General features: G+C 36.4%; 1 protein-coding gene across 3 annotated transcripts in view; it reads left to right on the forward strand.

Moving 5' to 3' along the window:
* Window positions 1-19,688, forward strand: part of tmem132e (transmembrane protein 132E) — a 386,941-nt gene that overhangs the window by 328,887 nt on the left and 38,366 nt on the right. For all 3 annotated transcript variants that reach the window (XR_013195659.1, XM_077206566.1, XM_077206567.1), the window contains exons 3-4: window positions 2,190-2,327; window positions 11,745-11,937. Coding sequence is in view for 2 of the 3 variants with exons in the window: in XM_077206566.1 (XP_077062681.1) it covers window positions 2,190-2,327; window positions 11,745-11,937 (331 nt within the window). In the remaining variant the exon portion in view is untranslated. The remainder of the gene's footprint in view (window positions 1-2,189; window positions 2,328-11,744; window positions 11,938-19,688) is intronic.

The raw sequence follows: 19,688 nt of genomic DNA on the forward strand, positions 1-19,688 counted from the left end.
AATACACTGAAAAAAAATGGTGTAGGATTTGCTTTGAAACTATTTTCACTCAGAATGTGTTAGTAAATAAATAATTACACAGAAGAAACAGCGACACAATGAATTAAACATGAAATGATAAAGTAGAAACACTGAAATTGTGTTTTCTTGTAAAATGTTCTCCAATAATCTTAGTTTTATTTACAACTTTGAAAAATATTTTTTTACAGTGTATCAATTAATAAGATAAATAATATAGGCATTAATATAGAATTAATTTGACGTGTGTGTGTGTGTGTGTGTGTGTGTGTGTGTGTGTGTGTGTGTGTGTGTGTGTGTGTGTGTGTGTGTGTGTGTGTGTGTGTGTGTGTGTGTGTGTGTGTGTGTGTGTGTGTGTGTGTGTGTGTGTCTGTGTGTGCGTACAGTTGATTCAAATTTGGCTCATCAAATCAGATTATTTCATCACCAGGATTAATAATGTGTGAGAAACATCATGATGGGAACTTTTTAAGCTGTTTAATATAAAACGGATGAAATCATAATCTCCCTATTTTGATATGTCATTGGATTCTAAATTCTCTCTCTTTTTTCTATCTCACTATTTTTCATTCGTCGTCTCACGTCTCGCATGTGTCCACTGCTTTTGCGGCATTGCAGCTGAATGGCTCTTTGGTGTGGGCAGAGCTCAAAGATTTGATTTTCACTTCTGCTTTAGGTAGATATCAGATAGTAGGAACTCATAGAGAGGGGTCTGTAATCCAGAGGCTATAAAGCATACATCATTTACCAAGTCTTGTGTCACTGCACCTATTCAATGTGTTAAGCAGCACATGTATGAACCGCAGCAGCTTCTATTGAAACACAACACTGCTGGAAACAGTGTTTGAAGTTATGGCTTCGCTGAAAGAGTGGGGGTGTGTTCCACAGGGATTTTATCATCGGAATCTGGTTGTGGATCAGAGAAAAGGCTGATGTTTTTGAATTTTAATAGACAGAGGAGAAATGCATATGATGGGTAGTTAGTGCGCATAAATTGATGCACAGAAGATGCTTTTTACATGTAAGGTCTCAGAGGTCATAATGAAGAAGCAGAAGTCATGTGGAAATAGGATTTGGTTTGCAGAACAGATTGACAATCTTTATACAAATAAGCTTCTGAAGGAGTGGATTCATATAACAATAATTATTCCTGCATGGGATATCTTTATTTTATATACTGTTCTACATTACTTTAAAGTTAAATTGTATTATCTAATTTTCTTATATTATCTTGTTTTTGTTATTTTTTGTTATTGTTTTATTTTGGTTTATGTTTTGTTCCGTGTTTTGGTTTTGTATTTTTGCATGTTTTGCTTATTTGAGTTGCAAAATTAAACACTTTAGGCCTGTTCACACCACCACAAAGTTTGGGCATGACATTTTGGTCTGATGTTTGCATGTGATTTATCTTTTCAGACCAGTGTGGGGGGAAAAAAACATCAGATAGGCTAAAGAAAAGGCTGAATAAAATAAAAGTTTGACTGTCCATAAAGAAATAAATCAATAAAAAATATGTCACGATGACAGCATGCTAATGTTCATGTCTATGTGAACAGACGCATCAACAGTTGTTCACTTGTGTTGTGTTTTGTTTTGTTTTGTTTGTGTTTTCCACCCAAACATTAAGTTTGGCCATGGAAATTCATGAAAAACACATTAACAGTTGTTCCTTTAAACTAACAACAAAACAACACATTTTCGTACTGAGCATTCGTCTAGTGATGAATGTCATAGCATTACAACTCTTTATATGATTTTTAAGATATTATCTTAGACTATCCAGTCTCTCACGGAGACTTTAGATGCCCCAACGCCTGTGAAGAGACGACTCGACGCCTGTGAAGAGACGACTCAAAGCCGGCGATATGTTATGCCATAAATTAATACATGATTAACTAACTGTATTTTTCTATGTACATTTCCGAAATGCACTTTCTGTAAAGCTGCTTTGAGACAATGTGTATTGTGAAAAGCGCTATACAAATAAATTTGAATTGAATTGAATTGAATTTAATTTAATTGAATATTGGAAGGCTAAAACAGAGAATTTAATGGGTATCCCAAGGTGTCTAGCGCCTTCATTTAAGCTGAAAGCTTAAATCCAAAACAGTGTTGTTGGACTCCAGCCATATACTGTATACTTCTTTAAAACTGCTGTGTTCTATTCACAGGGTGAAAGCAAAGAAAGGGGTGAACCTCCTCAGCACCAAGTCGAAGAGTAACCAGTGGAGGGTTGAATGGGATGTGCAGTCTGGAGCCAAACACTCGATTGCAACCGTGGAAGCCAGCAAGATCAAAGGAGTTACTGGGTAAGTCAGCTTCCCGCATTTGTTCACTGATCTAGGAACAGCTTCTCCAGTGGAAACTAAGCCGTGCGTAGTGAATAGCAATTGGTGCTTTCAAATCAGCAAAAAAAGAGAACCTAAACTTTCATGTTTGAATCATCACTTACACCCACTCAAACATGTGCTACTTAATCCAAAGAACATTCAACTACAACACAACGCCGCCTGTTCAGTTAAGACCTTTGTTTAAGGATGTTACTGTTTAATCGGAGAGGCTTATACTTAATGAAACGTTTGTAGTCATATTAATGAGTACGTACGTCCTGTGTATTCATTCATACTAAATTATTATTGCAGGGCTTTACGACAGAACCAGCTCATTAAAGACAGTCTGTAGTCAAAAATAAAGACATATACATATAATTGAAACCATCATTTGGAATCAGTCTTAAATGAATCAAATAAAGTAATCCTGGATGTAAGAAAAATGAAACAAATTAAAAATGTCAATTTTTCTGTTTACTTCTTAGATGCTTTTTAGCATCCTGCTTGTTTTCAGATTATAATTCTGATTTTATATACACTCCAACTAGAAATAGCAGACAAATATTTTCAGTCCAGATTTCTAGAAATCTCCAAAACTCTAGTCTAGAAGGTTTTTATCGTCCTCATCTTCAGGATCATTGGGTGATTCATCTAGCCAGTAGAGTCAGGTGTGATTTACCTTTTGTCAGGGAGATCAAGACCTGGTGATTGAGTGTCGACAGAGAGATTATCAGAGAGTTGATCTGAATTCAACATCATGCCATTTGGTTCATGTTTCTAAGCTTCTTAGCCTCTATCCTTCTTTTCCCCACTGTATTAAGTGAACCCTGGCAAAATAATAATAATAATAATAATCTGTCTGACATGTGAAGAGACAATGTCACTCACCTGCAACTCTGCTACTGGGAAAACTGTATGTTTGTGTATTCTGACATCTGTAAGCAGGTTTCATCAGTTTAGAGCTTAAGGCTATACAACATTGAGACCATTGATTGTCATTTAAGACCATTCAGCCCACTTTTTAGGCAAAGACAATACAATACAATACAATACTACCATAGAGATATGGTTTTCCAGGTTTTACCAGGCATATTGTTTTTACTAATGCATCTGTTTTTTATTTCAGTAATGATCATTCTGAGTAAGACCAAAATCTCATATGGTAAATACAAAATGTATGTCACTTGATCCAGTATCCATAGCCTTTAAAATGGGAAAAAGCAATGTGAGTCAGCGTACTAAAGCTATTTTAGGCCATATTTATTTAAGTTCAATAACAGAATATGAAATTCAATTCTAATGGCTTAACAGTGATATGTGGATTGTTACAAATACAGTTGGTATATGCTAGCACTAACTTCCATATGAACCAGCTCTTATTTCAACAAAAATATGATGGTTTGTTGTACACTATTTATCAAATGTTTGGGCTGGATAAGATTTTATTCTTACCAATGCTGCATTTAATTGATCAAAAATACAGTAAAATAGTAATATTGCGATTATATAATTGCAGTTTGAAATAACAGCTTTTAATCGGGTTACATTTTAAAATGTAATTTATTCCTGTGATACAAAGCTGAATTTTCAGCAAAATTTCTCCAGTCTTGATTACCACAGAAATCATTTTAATACTTGATTTGGTGCTCAAGAAACATTTATTATTATTAACAGTGAAGAACTCAGTTGAGCGACTTGTTTTTTTTGTTTGTTTTTTAGAATTGTTTGTTGAATAGATTAGAAGATTGGAAAGAACGGCATTTAAGTAGATTTTTTTTTAACAATGTAAAAGTCTTTAGCTGTCATTTTTCATCGATTTAATGCATCCTTGCTAGGGATGGGTATCGTTAAGGGTTTAACGGTATTACTACTCATAACCGATACTGCTTATCGATCCAGTGCTTTAACGGTATTCTTATCGGTTCTTTTTGGTGTGTTTATTTTTTTATTATAGGGTAATAATTAACATTTGCTTTATATGTTGAAATGCAAAATATCTATAGCAAAAGAAAAAGCAATGCTTTGACAAAAGAAATAAAATATCTATTTGTTATGCAGCATTGTGCAGGCTTTTTTGTTTTATATACATGAGATAGGATACGATAAGCAAAAACAAGTACAAACTTGTTTGTTGTGAACAGCGTCTCTTGCGCAGATTTTTGTGCTGTTAATAGCTCTTTTGATGATTAAACGCGTCTGCAATTTAGCAACAGTAGAGTCTGCATTTTACAACAAATGACAGTGCATCGTTGTGAAGGGAAGGAAGTTGCGCTAGACAGAATGCGTCTAGTTTGTAATGGTTTCATCTCAAATATCTTCTTTTTATAATCTCTGAAAGCCGAAATCTAAAATCAAATTAGAATAATATTCCACATCTAAAGTGTAATCACTTTTGAATGTTTAGTTCTGTCCTCATTGTCACTTATTAAGCAGGGACTGTCATGTTGTGCGCGCTGTGGCTACGCCTGAGAGATCGCTCTCTCTTCTCTTCTGGACTGCAAATAGCAAAATTGCATCACAGACAAATGGTTTAATAGTATTATACATAGAACTGGCTGACGAGATAAAAATGTTCAAGATTACGTCTTTATAGCAATAATAAATAGTATGTGTATTTTATTTTTTTCTCCAGTACCGACAGCAGAACCGATAACGTCCGAGCTTATCGATACAGCGGTCTTTCAAAATTCAGCCCCGGGGCCCGTTTAATACCGTGTTTCGGTACCCATCCCTAATCCTTGCTGACTTTTTTTCAAATAAATTTATTTTAAAGAAAAAATCTTACTAACCCCAAACTTTTGAACCGTTGTGTATATTTGGATTTTCACTGACACATACAATATGGGCATATTGACAACATCTAAAATATACATATATTTATATTTACATATGCACCGCTTTAAAAATGTAGACATTTTTATGAGTCCTTTATATCATATTTATATTTTAAATATAACTGCATAGTTGCATTTTACTATTATTGTCACACGGGGTGGTTGTATTAACAGTCAAAAAAGATGAATGCAAAAAAGTATTATTTAATAAATCCAATGGGTAATTCAATCAAGAACAGAGCAAAATAAACACTTCCACAGTAGACGTCACATTTACATTTATTCATTTAGCTGACACTTTTATCCAAAGCGACTTACAATTGATATGTCCGAGGTCGCACGCCTCTGGAGCAACAAGGGGTTAAGTGTCTTGATCAGGGATACACTGGTGTCCCACAGTGGATTCGAACCTGGGTCTCTCACACCAAAGGCATGTGTCTTATCCATTGCGCCATCACCACCCCGAACTGACGTTCCCAGACACCCACGTCATCAGACACCGAACTGAAACAGAACTGAACAAATAAACAGGTGATATTGATGGTGATTGATGAGTGGACAGCTTAACACAATTAGTGTCCGTGACAACAATGATGATAAAACATAATGAGTCCAAACTAACGTGATTGTGACAATTATACTGATATTTTGATCCGTGTGTTTGCCATTTTTTTACATGATTTATTACTATTATTTTTTTGCACTCTCACTTTTCGACCAATGTATTATACTGCCTGACACTCGCATAAAAAAATTCTCCTTTTACATGGAATTTAAATGACAAAGTCTGAAAGTTTTGTCATAAAAAACTTATCACCGTTTATTTATGTGCTTCACATTGCAACTGTCTCTGACATGTTGTCAAGCGGCAATGTGACACCAGACTGTAGAAAGGTGTTGCTTGTTATTTTTAATGCAGGTTTAAACAGTTTTGCACTTTTCATCACAACTAACAGAATTTACCGCTTGTTTTTGTGTAAGGAACCTGGGTCAGGCTTTGGGGATATGTATTCAAAATTAGTAATTTACAATTAATAATTATTCATACGGGTTTGACCCAGATAATCATACATGTTAAATCTCCCAAAAAGGGATAATATGTTCCCTGCATCTGCAGGGTATACTGTATGTACCTAGACAATTAACCACAAAGGACTATAATTAATTGCATATGTAGACTATATTTTACAGACAGGTTATTATCAGCTCGATTGTATATCAATACTTAATCAAAACGGATTATAATTAAATATTGAATAAATCTATTAGGCCTATGTCTATCATAGATCGATCGTCAGGATAATCTTTAAGGGGATTAATTTATGATCGAATCATCGGCTTGTCCAGCAAAACCTGATCATTCGATCTCATCAAACCTCACAAAATTATCCTACTTTATAGACTTTCAAGAGAAGCTATTCCTCTGGCCACAAGGAATAACTTTCCTGTTCTATAACGATACCTCTTATCAATAAATTTGTAAAGCACGTAGCTGGATCGTACATTAAAGGGACTTGTATATGAGCGAGAGACAGAATCAATAAATTAATATAATGAATTTAATAAAGGAAAACTACGTATACGGTTACTAAAGTTACAAGGAATAAAATGTATTTACAACAAAATACAACGACAATGAAAGAGAATACATTAATAAAGAGAGAGAGAGGGAATGAGAGAGAGAGAGAGAATCTGGAGGGATCAGTGGCAAATTACAGACCTTGAAACCTTTGAGAGACAACACGGAAAAACACATCTTAATACTCTGAAAGCTCGGAAAACGAATACACTTGCACATGGTTCTCTCATGTTGCTGGAAACGGCTGCGTGGGTGAGCGGCCTCGTTTCGTGTGTGTGTGTCGTCGGAGCGTCACGTGGTCTGCAGATGGTCTGGAGTGCGCACTTTCAAACGAAGGTTTAACGGTCTCGGACGTAAATTACCAAAGAAACAATTCAGGCTAAGTTCACTTACTCGTCTGAGGAAATGAACAAAGTAGAAATGAAAAATAAAACTTAAACAACCAAAGGAAAAGATCCCCAGAGGGGGACACGAAGCAGTTACATGGTGATGCGAGGAAGAGGAGCGAAGTAAGAGAGAGAAGGCAGGGGGGTCAGTTCTCTTAAAGAAACTGAAGTCCACACCTCTGTGGGGAGCCCTGACCAATGACATTCAACGAAACTTTGGCGGGCAGAATTTCTTTCCTCTTGTCAGGACGGTCATTTAGATGTTTTATGGCCGTGGCCAAAATATACATATTTGGCTTGGTCAGCCCTAGGGCATTCTGTAGGTATCACGAAAGACATGTAAGGAGGATTAGATTGCAAAGTTACATTAAAAAGCATTATTAAAAACCTTTGTAGTTTGTATTTCTATCAGTTTAACTCAACTCTTTGTTTTGGAGAATATGTCTAGATGTGGCTTGGGACTTTTTCCATCGTAACAAAGTAATGCCTGTATGAGCATGTTGTCTGAGAAGATTAATAATTTTTAGCAAGTCGATGCCGTTTCCTCGTATAGATTTTCTGTTAGCACGGCTCGTTCTGTCCACAGACTTCATCTCTCTTCTTATACTTGCAAATGTCTTTGCATACGCCGCCCATAATCTTTCACCATCTATCTTTTCCAACGGTTTTAATGAGTGACTCGACTGCTGGAAGCCAACATTGCGAATGTGGTTTGGGGCTGGGCTTGAAGGCATTGCCAGCATTATTTGTCAATATAAGACAAGCTTCATCATTCCATTAGTGTATTTTCAATTAGAGATTCGGTTGCTGCACACTCATGCAAATTCTTTCTCTCCTTCTGTTTCTGCACTCAGAGTTAAGCAAGCCTAAAATGAGTCTAAAAGCAGGGCGTTCTGAAAGCTGGCAGTGCTTCATGACTGATCGTTAGCAAAACTCTTCCCTGGCCTCCTCTCCTGTTGTGCAGGACAATCAATTCTCAGCAATGGCTAAATAATTAAGGCAATATTAACTTTGTTAATGCAGTGTCCAGCGAATGGACATCAAGATCGATTCCCCGTTTGCCTTAAAATATTTCCTACCAAACTAAAGGAAAAGTGATTAAACTTTTAGTAGGGAAGTCACACTTAATGCTCTTAACTGGCCACATCAATTTCAAATTAGCCAAACAACAATGAGTGACAAAACATTATCTCCTAATGCCCAGTACACATTGTACGATTTTGGGCTGTCCCAGACGAAATATGACTAATCGTGGCGATTTCTTATGTCGCCGTTGTCACGGTCTTGCGACCAAAGATAGCCGATGTCAGAATACGTCTTCTGACATAAAACTACTTACCTCAAGATCCATTTGCAAAATTAGCATGCCAATTTGGACTCTTTTCCCTTCGATCCTTTCCCATGATCCTTTTGATCCTTTCCCATCCGATCCATAGTCTCCTGTTTCGCTTCCTCCTCTATTTTTCATTGCACATAAAGACCACAGTTGCCAAAGTCATCTTGCTTTATTTATTTACCACTAGCGCTCGTTGATGATTTTATTCTTCTATACTAACTTGCGCCGTAGTCTACGATTTAATAGATGTCATCATCGTACAGTCTACATACATGTGGTACCCAAAGTTTATTAGATCCATGTCGTACAGTATAATTTGTAATGTTCTAATTGGATTGCCGAAATTGCACAGTCTGTAGGAGGCATAACAAAGGGGCTTTGTAAACCATAACATTTGGCCACTGTAGTGTACTAAAGTCTACAGTCTACATCTACATCAGCGTAAAGTATACTGTATGCTGGACTACTAAACAATTGGTTTTTAATACATCATGCAAAAGGGATGTAAAAATGCATTGTCCATATCCATACAAAATCCATACAGCTTATATTGTAGGCACTTAAGAATATATGAATATCTTTGTTCTACTGTCTGAAGGCAGATGAAGAATAAAGTTCCAATATGAAGTTTAATGAGGATAATACAAATAATAATGAGACAGGCAGGGCAACACACACTAAATGTAACGTAGACCAAACGCTGAAGGACTGTGAGGGAAGAACTTTAGTAACTCAAACAACCTGAACGTAATAACAGTAACTATAGAAACAAAGGGGTGGCGGGAAAATCAAACAATGGAAAACATGATGTGAATGAAAACAAACTAAAAGTCGTAAAAGCGGGGGTGGGGGGTTTTCATTTTCTGGGATTGTTTTGACACTGGTGTAGTCTGCACGCATAAAACTCAGTTTTAAGCATATCGTTGTTGTGTAAATGTACCCTAAGACAAACTGAACATAACTGTGACAACTACAGAACAACATATAGAAAGAGCATGCATTGCAAGTTAGGTCTGAAATGACAAAAAACACAAATATATTGTTCAAAATTTCAGAAAGAAATATTTTTGATTGTCATAATGCAGTTTCAGATTCACTTTTTTAATAAAAATTTTTTTAAACTATCTTATGCTCACCAAGGCTGCATTTTTTAAATGGTAATATTGTGAAATATTTTTGGTCAATGTAATGTATCCTTGCTGAATAAAGGTATTTATGTATTTCAAAAAGAAAAAGAAATCTCTTTCTTTTTTGAAACAGTACAGAACTGACTTCATGCATTCACTTAAAATTCACGTACTGTCTTGGGACCTGTTGGTTAAAAGTGAAGTTAGTTCTTAGAAAAAATCTTGCATCATTTGTTTCAAGATGTCCTTTTTTTGATATTTTGATATCCAAGTCAATGACATTCCTACATCTGAAGTGCGGCTTCTTAAGTACACCAAGCCTGTAAAAAAATGATTTAGGTTTAATTTAATGTGATCTTTATTATTGCGCACTAGAAGTTGTTGTTGGTTTTGCAGCTCTGACACATTAATTACCCCCCACAAATAACATTTTGATAACCCTGCAGCATTTTTCCACAGACGCACCCTCTCCCAGCAAGGGAATTTATTTTTTGGCCGCCTCTCTCAGCGTGCTTGTCAGCTGCTATCAGCACATCTACCTGTAGAACTGGAGTCTCAGATAAAGGAAATAATCCTTGATGAGTGTGCATGAAATCAACAGACAGAACTTATTTAGCCTGTCACTATCCATTATGGAGCTTTCCTGCAGAGGCTCTGAAGAAACTATTCGCTGGGCACTGTTGCTGTTTTTCCCCGTGTCGCCAATTTAATTCCAGTATGTTGCTGAACTGTTGTGCTCAGCTGTTTTTATTACTACATCTGTGTTCATTTCACCAATGTGCTTCACATCAAAGATTATTGTTATGTCAATGTGCAGCATTTTTGCTTTTATTGTTTTGTTGATGTGTATTTGATGTGCAGTTTTTTCAGTGATACTTTTCCCTATCTCAGCTTAATTTGCAGACAAATCAAGTCAAGCCAAGTCACCTTTATTTATGTAGCGCTTTTTACAATACAGATTGTTTTAAAGCAGCTTTACAGAGATAACAGGAAAATAATGTAACAAAGTTTGTTTCCAGAAGAAAATAGCGTCACAGTCCTGCTTAAGTAAGCTCAGTGATGTTTCATTTTTGTTGTAAAAAAGTTATTAATTTAGTTAATTTTTATATATATAGCCGCTCTGGAGAAAACCGTGATGTCATCGTCCAGCTCAGTTCTCATATAATGGTGTCAATGCAGGCAGATCAATAATATTTTTGACGATTAAATTTAATGTCCCCAACTAAGCAAGCCAAGGCTAACAAAGGCGAAAAGTAAGACAACTAAAAAACAACTAGGTAAGCCATTTATAGGTTCATTCTCTTGAAGAGTATAAAAAGCAGAGCTTTGTTTGTTTGAATGGCCCCATACTCCAATATTGGCTCAGCTTATGGAGAGAGTTCGGGGAGGGACGTTCTGTTTGGCCATAAAATGGCAGAACTCTTGACAGGTTTGTTGGCCACAGAAATGCAGAAGTTAAGGATTTCACCTTTAAAAGAACAATAAATACGGAGCCCTCCAACAAAAATTTGTTTCCTCGTTTTAGGTAAATTGCGTGCATGATATAATAAATTGTTCCCTCGATATACTAAATTTTAACCACATTGTACTGTAATTTGTTCCCTTGTTTTAATTAAATCAAAACAAGGGAACAAATTAATTCAATGTGGCCAAAATTTACTAAAAAGAGGGAATGAATAAATAAATTGTGAATCGCTGGGAGAAATGCTGCCTGTCTAGAACGCACAAAGACAAGCGTGGTGATACAAATGGTGAACAGTCCCAGTGCTGATACTTGAGTGTTTGCAATTCTTTCCTTAAATTTGAAATGGGTAAATCCATTTTTAGCTCCTGTAATCCAGTCTTAAATAACAGATGGGCCTTTGCCAGCTCTCTGATTGATTCATTTCCTGGATGTTTCAATATATAATACCTAATACATGACAGAACATCTGTTTTTGTTCATGGCCAGCATATTAAACCATTTAAGCTTTAAATACATACCTGACCCTAATTAGACTCTTCTAAATTATCGTAATGGCTACATTTGGTGGATAGCCAGTATTTTTTTCTTTTCTTTTTTTTCTTTCCAGCATTATTATTGATTATTTAAGTGTGCTGCTCTCTGTTACATGATCATCTTGTATCTCTTCAGGGACATGGCAGCCAACATTGAAATTATGCAGCTAGACTTTGAGATGGAGAACTTCACCAGCCAATCAGTCACCAGAAGAATCAACTGGAATATTGATTACCGGGGCCAGAATCCAGTCTCGGATGCAGAGAAGGTGGTCACAGAGCTGACGGTTGTGCAGAAGGACATCCAAGCCATCATTCCACTTTCAATGGTAAGAAGTTTTTCCTGTCTGTCACCTGGGGTCATAAAGTATGTGAAATGAGATTGCGCTTCAGTCCATTTTAAATGTACTGTAATTTAACTTGTCAAATCAGTAATACAATATATCACAACAGTTACCGCCCAGTTTTTCAGCAGCCTTGGTTCTGGAAATATTTTCCCTATCCATTTTCTTCATAGGCATTTCAAAAAGCTTTACAATGAAGACTTTAAGCCAGAAACCACAAAATTGGATTGGAGGCACACACACACACACACACACACACAAAAAAGTTAACAAAAGGAAAGTTGTAAAAAATCAGGCAACTGGAAAATATCAGCCTGAACACATTTATAACAATTCTTCATCTGAAAATCTGCAATCTCTTTTGAATTGAAAAAAATTATATGGAAATCACGTTGAAGTTTGGGTTCTACAGAAGCATTTTCCATAACACAACAACCTTAGAGCTCAGCACGTAGGCCGACTTTGATAGGTTTATATACTTTATCGTCAGGCATGACATCTGTGGCCACCCAGAATTGGAATGCCTGTCAGTCACAAAATATCTCGCACATAACCTTTTCATGTTTGTTTATTCATAATTTTGGCTTTTATGATGAAACTTTCAACTATCAATTAGAGTGCCATACTTTCAGCTCCAAAATAAAGGTAATCAGATTTAATTTAGGCCCATTTAAGACTAAAAATAAGTTATTAATATAAAGATTTTGAATTAGATTTTTTAATCAATATTTACAGTGCCTTTGACTTATAAATGCTACGTATGGACTTTTATCAGAAATTATCACTGCATAGAACGTCTACAGCACTTCTATTTCAATAGACACATTGGTAACACTTTGCAATAAGGTACATTAGTTAACTACCCTAGTTAACATGAACTAAGAATAAACAACACTTCCTGAGCATTTATTCATCTTTGTCAATATTAATTAGCATTTACTATTACATTATTAAAATCAAAGGTTGTATTTGTTAACATTAGTTAATGCACTGGGAACAAACATGAACAAACAATGAACAACTGTGTTTTTATTAACTAACGTTAACAAGTATTATTAAATACTGTAACAAATGTATTGCTCCTTGTTAGTTTATGTTAGTTAATACATTAACTAATGTTAATTAGTACTTTAAAGTACATTTTAAATCTTTTTTTTAATTGCTTTAAAGTAGTACACTTATTTTGATGTGTTGACTAACATACTAAAGTACTAAATGTAAAGTACCTCTTGATTTTAACGGTTATATATTACATTAAAAGTTAATATATTTTAAATGTACTAAATTGAAACTTCATTACAAATACCTAATTAAAAAATATTTAAATACATGACATACATTAGTTTACCATAATTCCTTGTCAGTACATTCATATTAACTATGTTTATAAAAGACAATAAACATCATTATGTACTTAAGTACTTCCTAAGTGGTACTTATTTTTCATAAGGATGTTCGCATTATCTCATATTATATGTGTCAGAAAAGACCTCATTCAAACTTCTACTGTAGCATTTTTAAGGTAATATGTAAAGGGCTAGGGTGGATTCCTCATGCTCACTCCAGAAGTACAGTACTAAACTCCATTTTTCACCCATTAAAATGTATCTGCGGTTGGTTGAAGCCACCCGCCCTCCTTAATATATTTGTATGTTTAAACTCTAGCATGATTCAGTACACGGGAACCAGGTGCAGCAGAAAAGACTCTTTGCTTCATGCAGAGAAGCTGCTTTGACCTGTCAGTATCCTCCATCTCCCCTGAAACCTATCGGTGTGTTTCAAAAGCCCTGTGCCGGCAGAATATAGCGGTTCAAATAACAAGAAGTGAATACAAAACAAGACAGTCATGAGGGAAATACTAAAAACTGCAGCAGTGCAGGAGCCAAGGCTTCAATTTTTCACCACCTCCCTTCATGCTCACAAACAAAGAGTCCAAGAACAGATATAAGCTCTGTTCCAAATCCTAGTTAGCTGCTTCCCTTCCGTAGGCAGCATTTTAAGACATCATAGGTGGGCTCCTCACATGAAGGCTGTTCCAACAGGTGGGCAATTTAATTACGCTGCTTCCTAAAATACCGTATTTTGTCCAAATTTTAATGCAGCACCGCATTTATTCTTTACAGATATAAAAAATATATATATATATTTATAATTCATTGAATACTGAAAAGAACTTAAAAAAATTGCTTATGAAAACATCACACAGTAATCTCGCTAAATTACTGTAAAATTACCAGATGCTGTACACAACATTCCATCTTTTTAGTAAGATACCATTCACACATCAGTACCAAAATACAGGTAAACTCTGTGATTTCAATCATCGGATATTACCTGGTTCTTTTCACGTGTCGATCAAATAATTTTTATTTAATATTTTGTATTTGTAGGGGATTTTATGGTTCTAAATTATATTTATGCAGTAATTATAGTCCATGTATTCACTTTTTGAGCATGTACCTGAAAAGGACATTTCCAAGACTTAAGATTGGTCTCTTTTTAAAGATGACACTTGGCAGGTTATTAAGTGAAAAGTTTAAAATAAGTGAACTTCGAGAAAAGTTTTGTACTATTCCAGTTACAAATTCTAAAATAACAAAACATTACAAAATCCTGAACTGTACCAGATGAACAATGACATAACATTTAATAAACACCAGGAACTAATACACACAAACACCAGCATGAAACTTCAACACAAGACAAAGAACAGAAGACAACTGAGGGTTTAAACATACAGTGGCAATGAGTGTCAGGTTAGACTCTAATCAATTAAACAAAGAATAACTATGATAACCAAGAAAACAGGAAAAGGGAAACTAGGCAAAATAGAACAGAGTTTACCCATTCAGCTGATGACGTTTAATTTCCGTGACAAATCCACCAATACCACTGGAATTAAAAACATTATTTTTTTATAATTATTAATAATAATTAACAAATTATTATTACAAACATTATTAGCCTACTGTTTTGAATCGAGCCAAGGCAAGCAGATAGTTTTGAAAATGGCTGGTTATGTACTATAAAAAAAAAAAAATTTAACCCCAAAAAGTTACGGACTGCAGCTTTAAGGTCTGGACTCAGAAGTGCCAATTCATGTGTGAAAATGATTCATCATGCTCCCTCCAAACAACTCTTTCACAATTTGAGCATGACGAATCTTCAGATTTTCTTCCTTGAAAATGGCTATGATGCGTCTTCCTCAGCGGTTTTCAAACCCTGGGTCGCCAGTGATTTTTTTCTAAAATAATTAATTCCGTTTTCTAATAATAATAATATTAATAATAATAATAATAACTTTGAATAGAAGCATACTGAAAAATAATTCAAATACATGCAAAATAAATACTCCACATATGTCACCTGACCCACGTACATGCAAACAATCAGCTCGCACACTTAAAAAAAAATAAAAAAACTTAAGCGCAGTGTTCTTGATCCGGCCATTTTCTTTTCCCCACTGAGATGATGCAAAATCTTTGGTAGCGTGACATTAGTATTAGAATTAGTAGAATTTATTTTATGCTGAACATGAGCAGGCCAAAGTCAAAAGCACCATTTATGATTTTTTTACAAGAAAAAGAGGGCCAGAGACCGAGACCCCTTTAAATGAAGCAGCAGAAAACGCAGTCAGCCATCAAACCCTGCCGCAAACAGCGGAGATCAGCAGGGAAGATAACGAAGGCAATGCATGTGAACAGAGTCGCAGTACTTGCCCAGCAAAGAAATAGCAGAAATTTGGAGTAAGGTCATATAAAGATGATTTTTTGAAGTTTGGGTTTGACAACTACTCCGACGCAGTCCGTGCTGCAATACCAATGTGCGTAATATGCGGTGAAAAGTTTGCAAATTAAAGTTTGAAACCAGCGAAGTTGGAAAGACATTTAAGTACACACCATGCAGATCTGGCGGACAAACCACTATCTTTTTTTCAGAGGAAGACTCAAGAAATTCAGTCATCAGCTCAGTTACTCACCAGAAGTGTGACACACAATCACAAATTGCACTTGGCATCTTATGAAGTTTCATATCGTGTTGCCAAAGAAAAAGCGCCACACACAATTGCAGAGAGATTGATATTGCCTGCTGCACTAGACATAGTTAATACAGTTCTGGATGAAAAGGCATCTGAAAAGCTAAATCTAATTCATTTCATTGGCAATACAGTGTCACGTCGAATAGTGGATATTGCCCAGAATTTAGAAGAACAGCTCATAGAGAGACTGAAGTCAGCGAGTGATTTTGCTATTCAGCTGAGAGCACCAACGTTGCATCAAGCGCTACGTTAGTGGTTTATGTTCGGTACATTTGGCAAGGTGAACTTCTTGAAGATCTTCTGTGCTGCCTAACATTGCCTTCTAGCACGTCAGGAGCACATATTTTTGAACAATTCAATGCTTTCATAACAAAATGCGGTCTTGATTGGGCCAATTGCAAAGGCATCACCAGCGACAGGGTGGCCAACCTCACTGCTGAAAATAGTGGAGCTGTCAGAAGGATTAAGGATGCAGAAGGACAGAACATTGTTAGCTATCATTGTTTTATTCATCGTGAAGCTTTGGCATCAAAAGGAATCCCACCTGAGCTTGAAGTAGTAATGAGAGACACTGTCAGAGTTGTGAACTACATTAAAGGCAGTGCTCTTAATAGCCGACTTTCCGAGGCCCTGTGTATTGAAATGGGAGCCGAGCACAAACAAACTCTTTCATACAGACGTGAGATTGCTGTCGAAGGGCAGGGTGCTCAGCCGAGTGTACAAATTGAGGGATGAAATACATGCTTTTCTTACTGAGAAACTGTCACCTCTCGCAAGCTCATTCGGTGATGACAAAGGGCTTTTACTCTTGTCTTATCTTGCTGACATATTTTCTGTTCTTAACGAACTGAATCCAAAACTACAAGGTTGGGAGGAAAACATGTTCAGACCTTGCGAACAAATTCAGGCTTTCCAGAAATAACTCGAACTCTGGGAGCTGCGTCTCAAAACCTCGAGCTGTTCCCGACAATGGTGAAATGCATTGAAGAAAACGATGTGCCCAAGAAATCGGTCGCTGGCCTGACGCAAGTTCAATGAATTAAAAGGCAAGCGGTGGGTGAAAAATCCCTTTGACTTTGAAACTCCAGATTCAATTGCTGAACTCAATTTAACTCCTTCTGAAGAATCATAAATGCTGCAACTAACCAGTGACAGCACTTTGAAAACTCGTCACAAAACAGAAAAATTGTCTTTGTTCTGGATTGCCCACTTCATCGAGAATCCCATGCTGAGCAAAGCAAGCATTTCATTGCTACTACCCTTTACCACTACTGATATAGGTCTATATGTGTAAAACTGGATTCTCAGTATTAACCGAAATGAAGATGAAACAAACTGAATGCTTCTCCGGACATGCGTGTTGCCCTCTCGTCCTGTGAACCAGCTTGGGACCATATTATGCAGAATAAGCAGGCTACACCAGCTCCACTGGCATCACACACACACTCATTCGCTCCATCGGCAGCATCACACACACACTCGTTCCCTCCACCGGCATTACACACACACACACACACACACACACACAAACACACCCGGCACCGCCTTGCTTATATTGTGGCCTGATTGATTGCATCTTAAAGGGATGGTTGTATACTACTGTATGGGTCTCGTCAATAAAAAAAAAATGTAAAAAGGGGTTGCTCTTTAAAAAGTATGAAAACCACTGTCCTACATGGTTGTTTAAGAAATGAAAAGCTACACACTCCATCAATTAGGGTTAGAAGAACTGTTGCCAAACTGTTGTATAACATGCTAGAAACATAATATTCACTACAATAATGACCCAATCGTTGACTCTCAAGCATTTGCCTATTTAATTCTATTGGTCAGGCAATGTATGTGGTGGTGATGGCGCAGTGGATAAGACACATGCCTTTGGTGTGAGAGACCCGGGTTCGAATCTACTGTGAGACACCAATGTGTCCCTGAGCAAGACACTTAACCCCTAGTTGCTCCTGAGGCGTGCGACCTCTGACATATATAGCAATTGTAAGTCGCTTTGGATAAAAGCGTCAGCTAAATGAATAAATGTAAATGTAATGTATGTAATCCTGAACCACTCTTTTAAAAGCTGTGTAACTTACCGTAATCAGCTCCGACAGAGCTTTATGATTGGCCCAAAGCAGACTTTTTAAATCAGTGTGTTCTGACCTCATACATCCTTATACCAGTAATCCTGTTTTTTGATCATAAACGGCATCATACCGGTAATTTACTGGTAATGCTCTCATACCGGGAAATTGCCAGAACTGATTTACTGGCATTTTTGGAAATGTCTTGTTCACACATGATTTCTTAACAGTAATCTACCGGCAAGTCAGGCCTTTTTGTGTACATTTTTAGGCTATGTAGACTATTCCAAATCAGTCATTACGAGGGTCTATACCAGAGAGGACACTACCAGAGAGGGCAGTTGTCTATGTAGGCATACACAATAAGCCATGTGTTTATGTGGGCTTTATGCATGAAAAGACCTTCTTTTTAAATTTTCTAAATACGCAAGAGATCTGTTCACCCTCATTGGGAGATTTGGAAGTAGGAAGCAATCAGAGATGCTCGTATAAGAGGTGTTTATAGACACAACAATTGCAGAACCTATATGTTGCATGCCAAGCACACAAAATGAATCCTGCACTGATTTAGGCAAGCAAATCCCACTTCATACACCCACAGAGCCACATTCAAATTCAGAGCATCTAATGAGTATCCTACATACAGAGCAGAGACACAATGCAGATACAACACCATGCATATACACACATATAGGGAGCAATAGGCAGCACACATGCATTTCTTTTGAATTTCTGAATTATCACATGTATAAATCCCTGGATACAAAGCAGAGTATGAGAGAGAGGGTGTATATATACACTGCTATCCAAAGGCTGAGACCACACTGAAAATCAGATATATAACATAAAAATATAATAAATTAGATATTTATATTATAGTATTGCTAGCAAGGGTTGCAATAGAGAGGCCCACAGAGAAGAAAATTAATAGTTGAAATAAAGTCGTTATTTTTGTTTGTTTTTTGCGCACAAAAAGTATTCTCGTCGCTTGATAAACTTAAGATTGAGCCACTGTAGTCACTTGGACTATTTTAATGATGTCTTTAATAACTTTTCAAGGCTGACAAGTTTCAATCCCTTAGAAGCCTATGGAGGAGTGATCCAGCTCTCAGATTTAATCAAAAATATCTTAATTTGTGTTCCAAAGATGAACGAAGGTCTTACGGGGTTGGAACAACATGAGGGTGAGTAATTACTGACAGAATTTTCATGTTTGGGTGAACTATCCCTTTAACAATACACAGGGGAGACACATGAGGGCAAATCAAAAACCATTGCAACAGATGAGCATGAACAAAGAAAAAACATGCAGGAAACTGAACTGAGAATAGTGCAAAACTAACTTAAAGTCTAAATGTAGCAAAGGACAAACACAGACCAGATTAGGGCAATTAGAGATGTTAACGATTAATCGACAATCAATTAATTATCGATAATGATATAATCGAGTAAATGTATCAATGGTCGATTAAGCAAGGTCACCATTAGATTGCATAGTTGTAATGCGGCTCGTGCAAAACACGTTCAGCAGACACAAGGAAAAATGAAGCGAGCTCACTGTAGTTACATATTGTAAGTGTATTAATGTCTTCAAGCCACGCAACGGATAAAGTAGGCTAGCC

The sequence above is a fragment of the Siphateles boraxobius genome, unplaced genomic scaffold (assembly GCF_051911475.1).
Source record: "Siphateles boraxobius isolate OS27281-9 unplaced genomic scaffold, OSU_SipBor_1 56, whole genome shotgun sequence".
NCBI classification, from domain to species: Eukaryota; Metazoa; Chordata; class Actinopteri; order Cypriniformes; family Leuciscidae; genus Siphateles; species Siphateles boraxobius.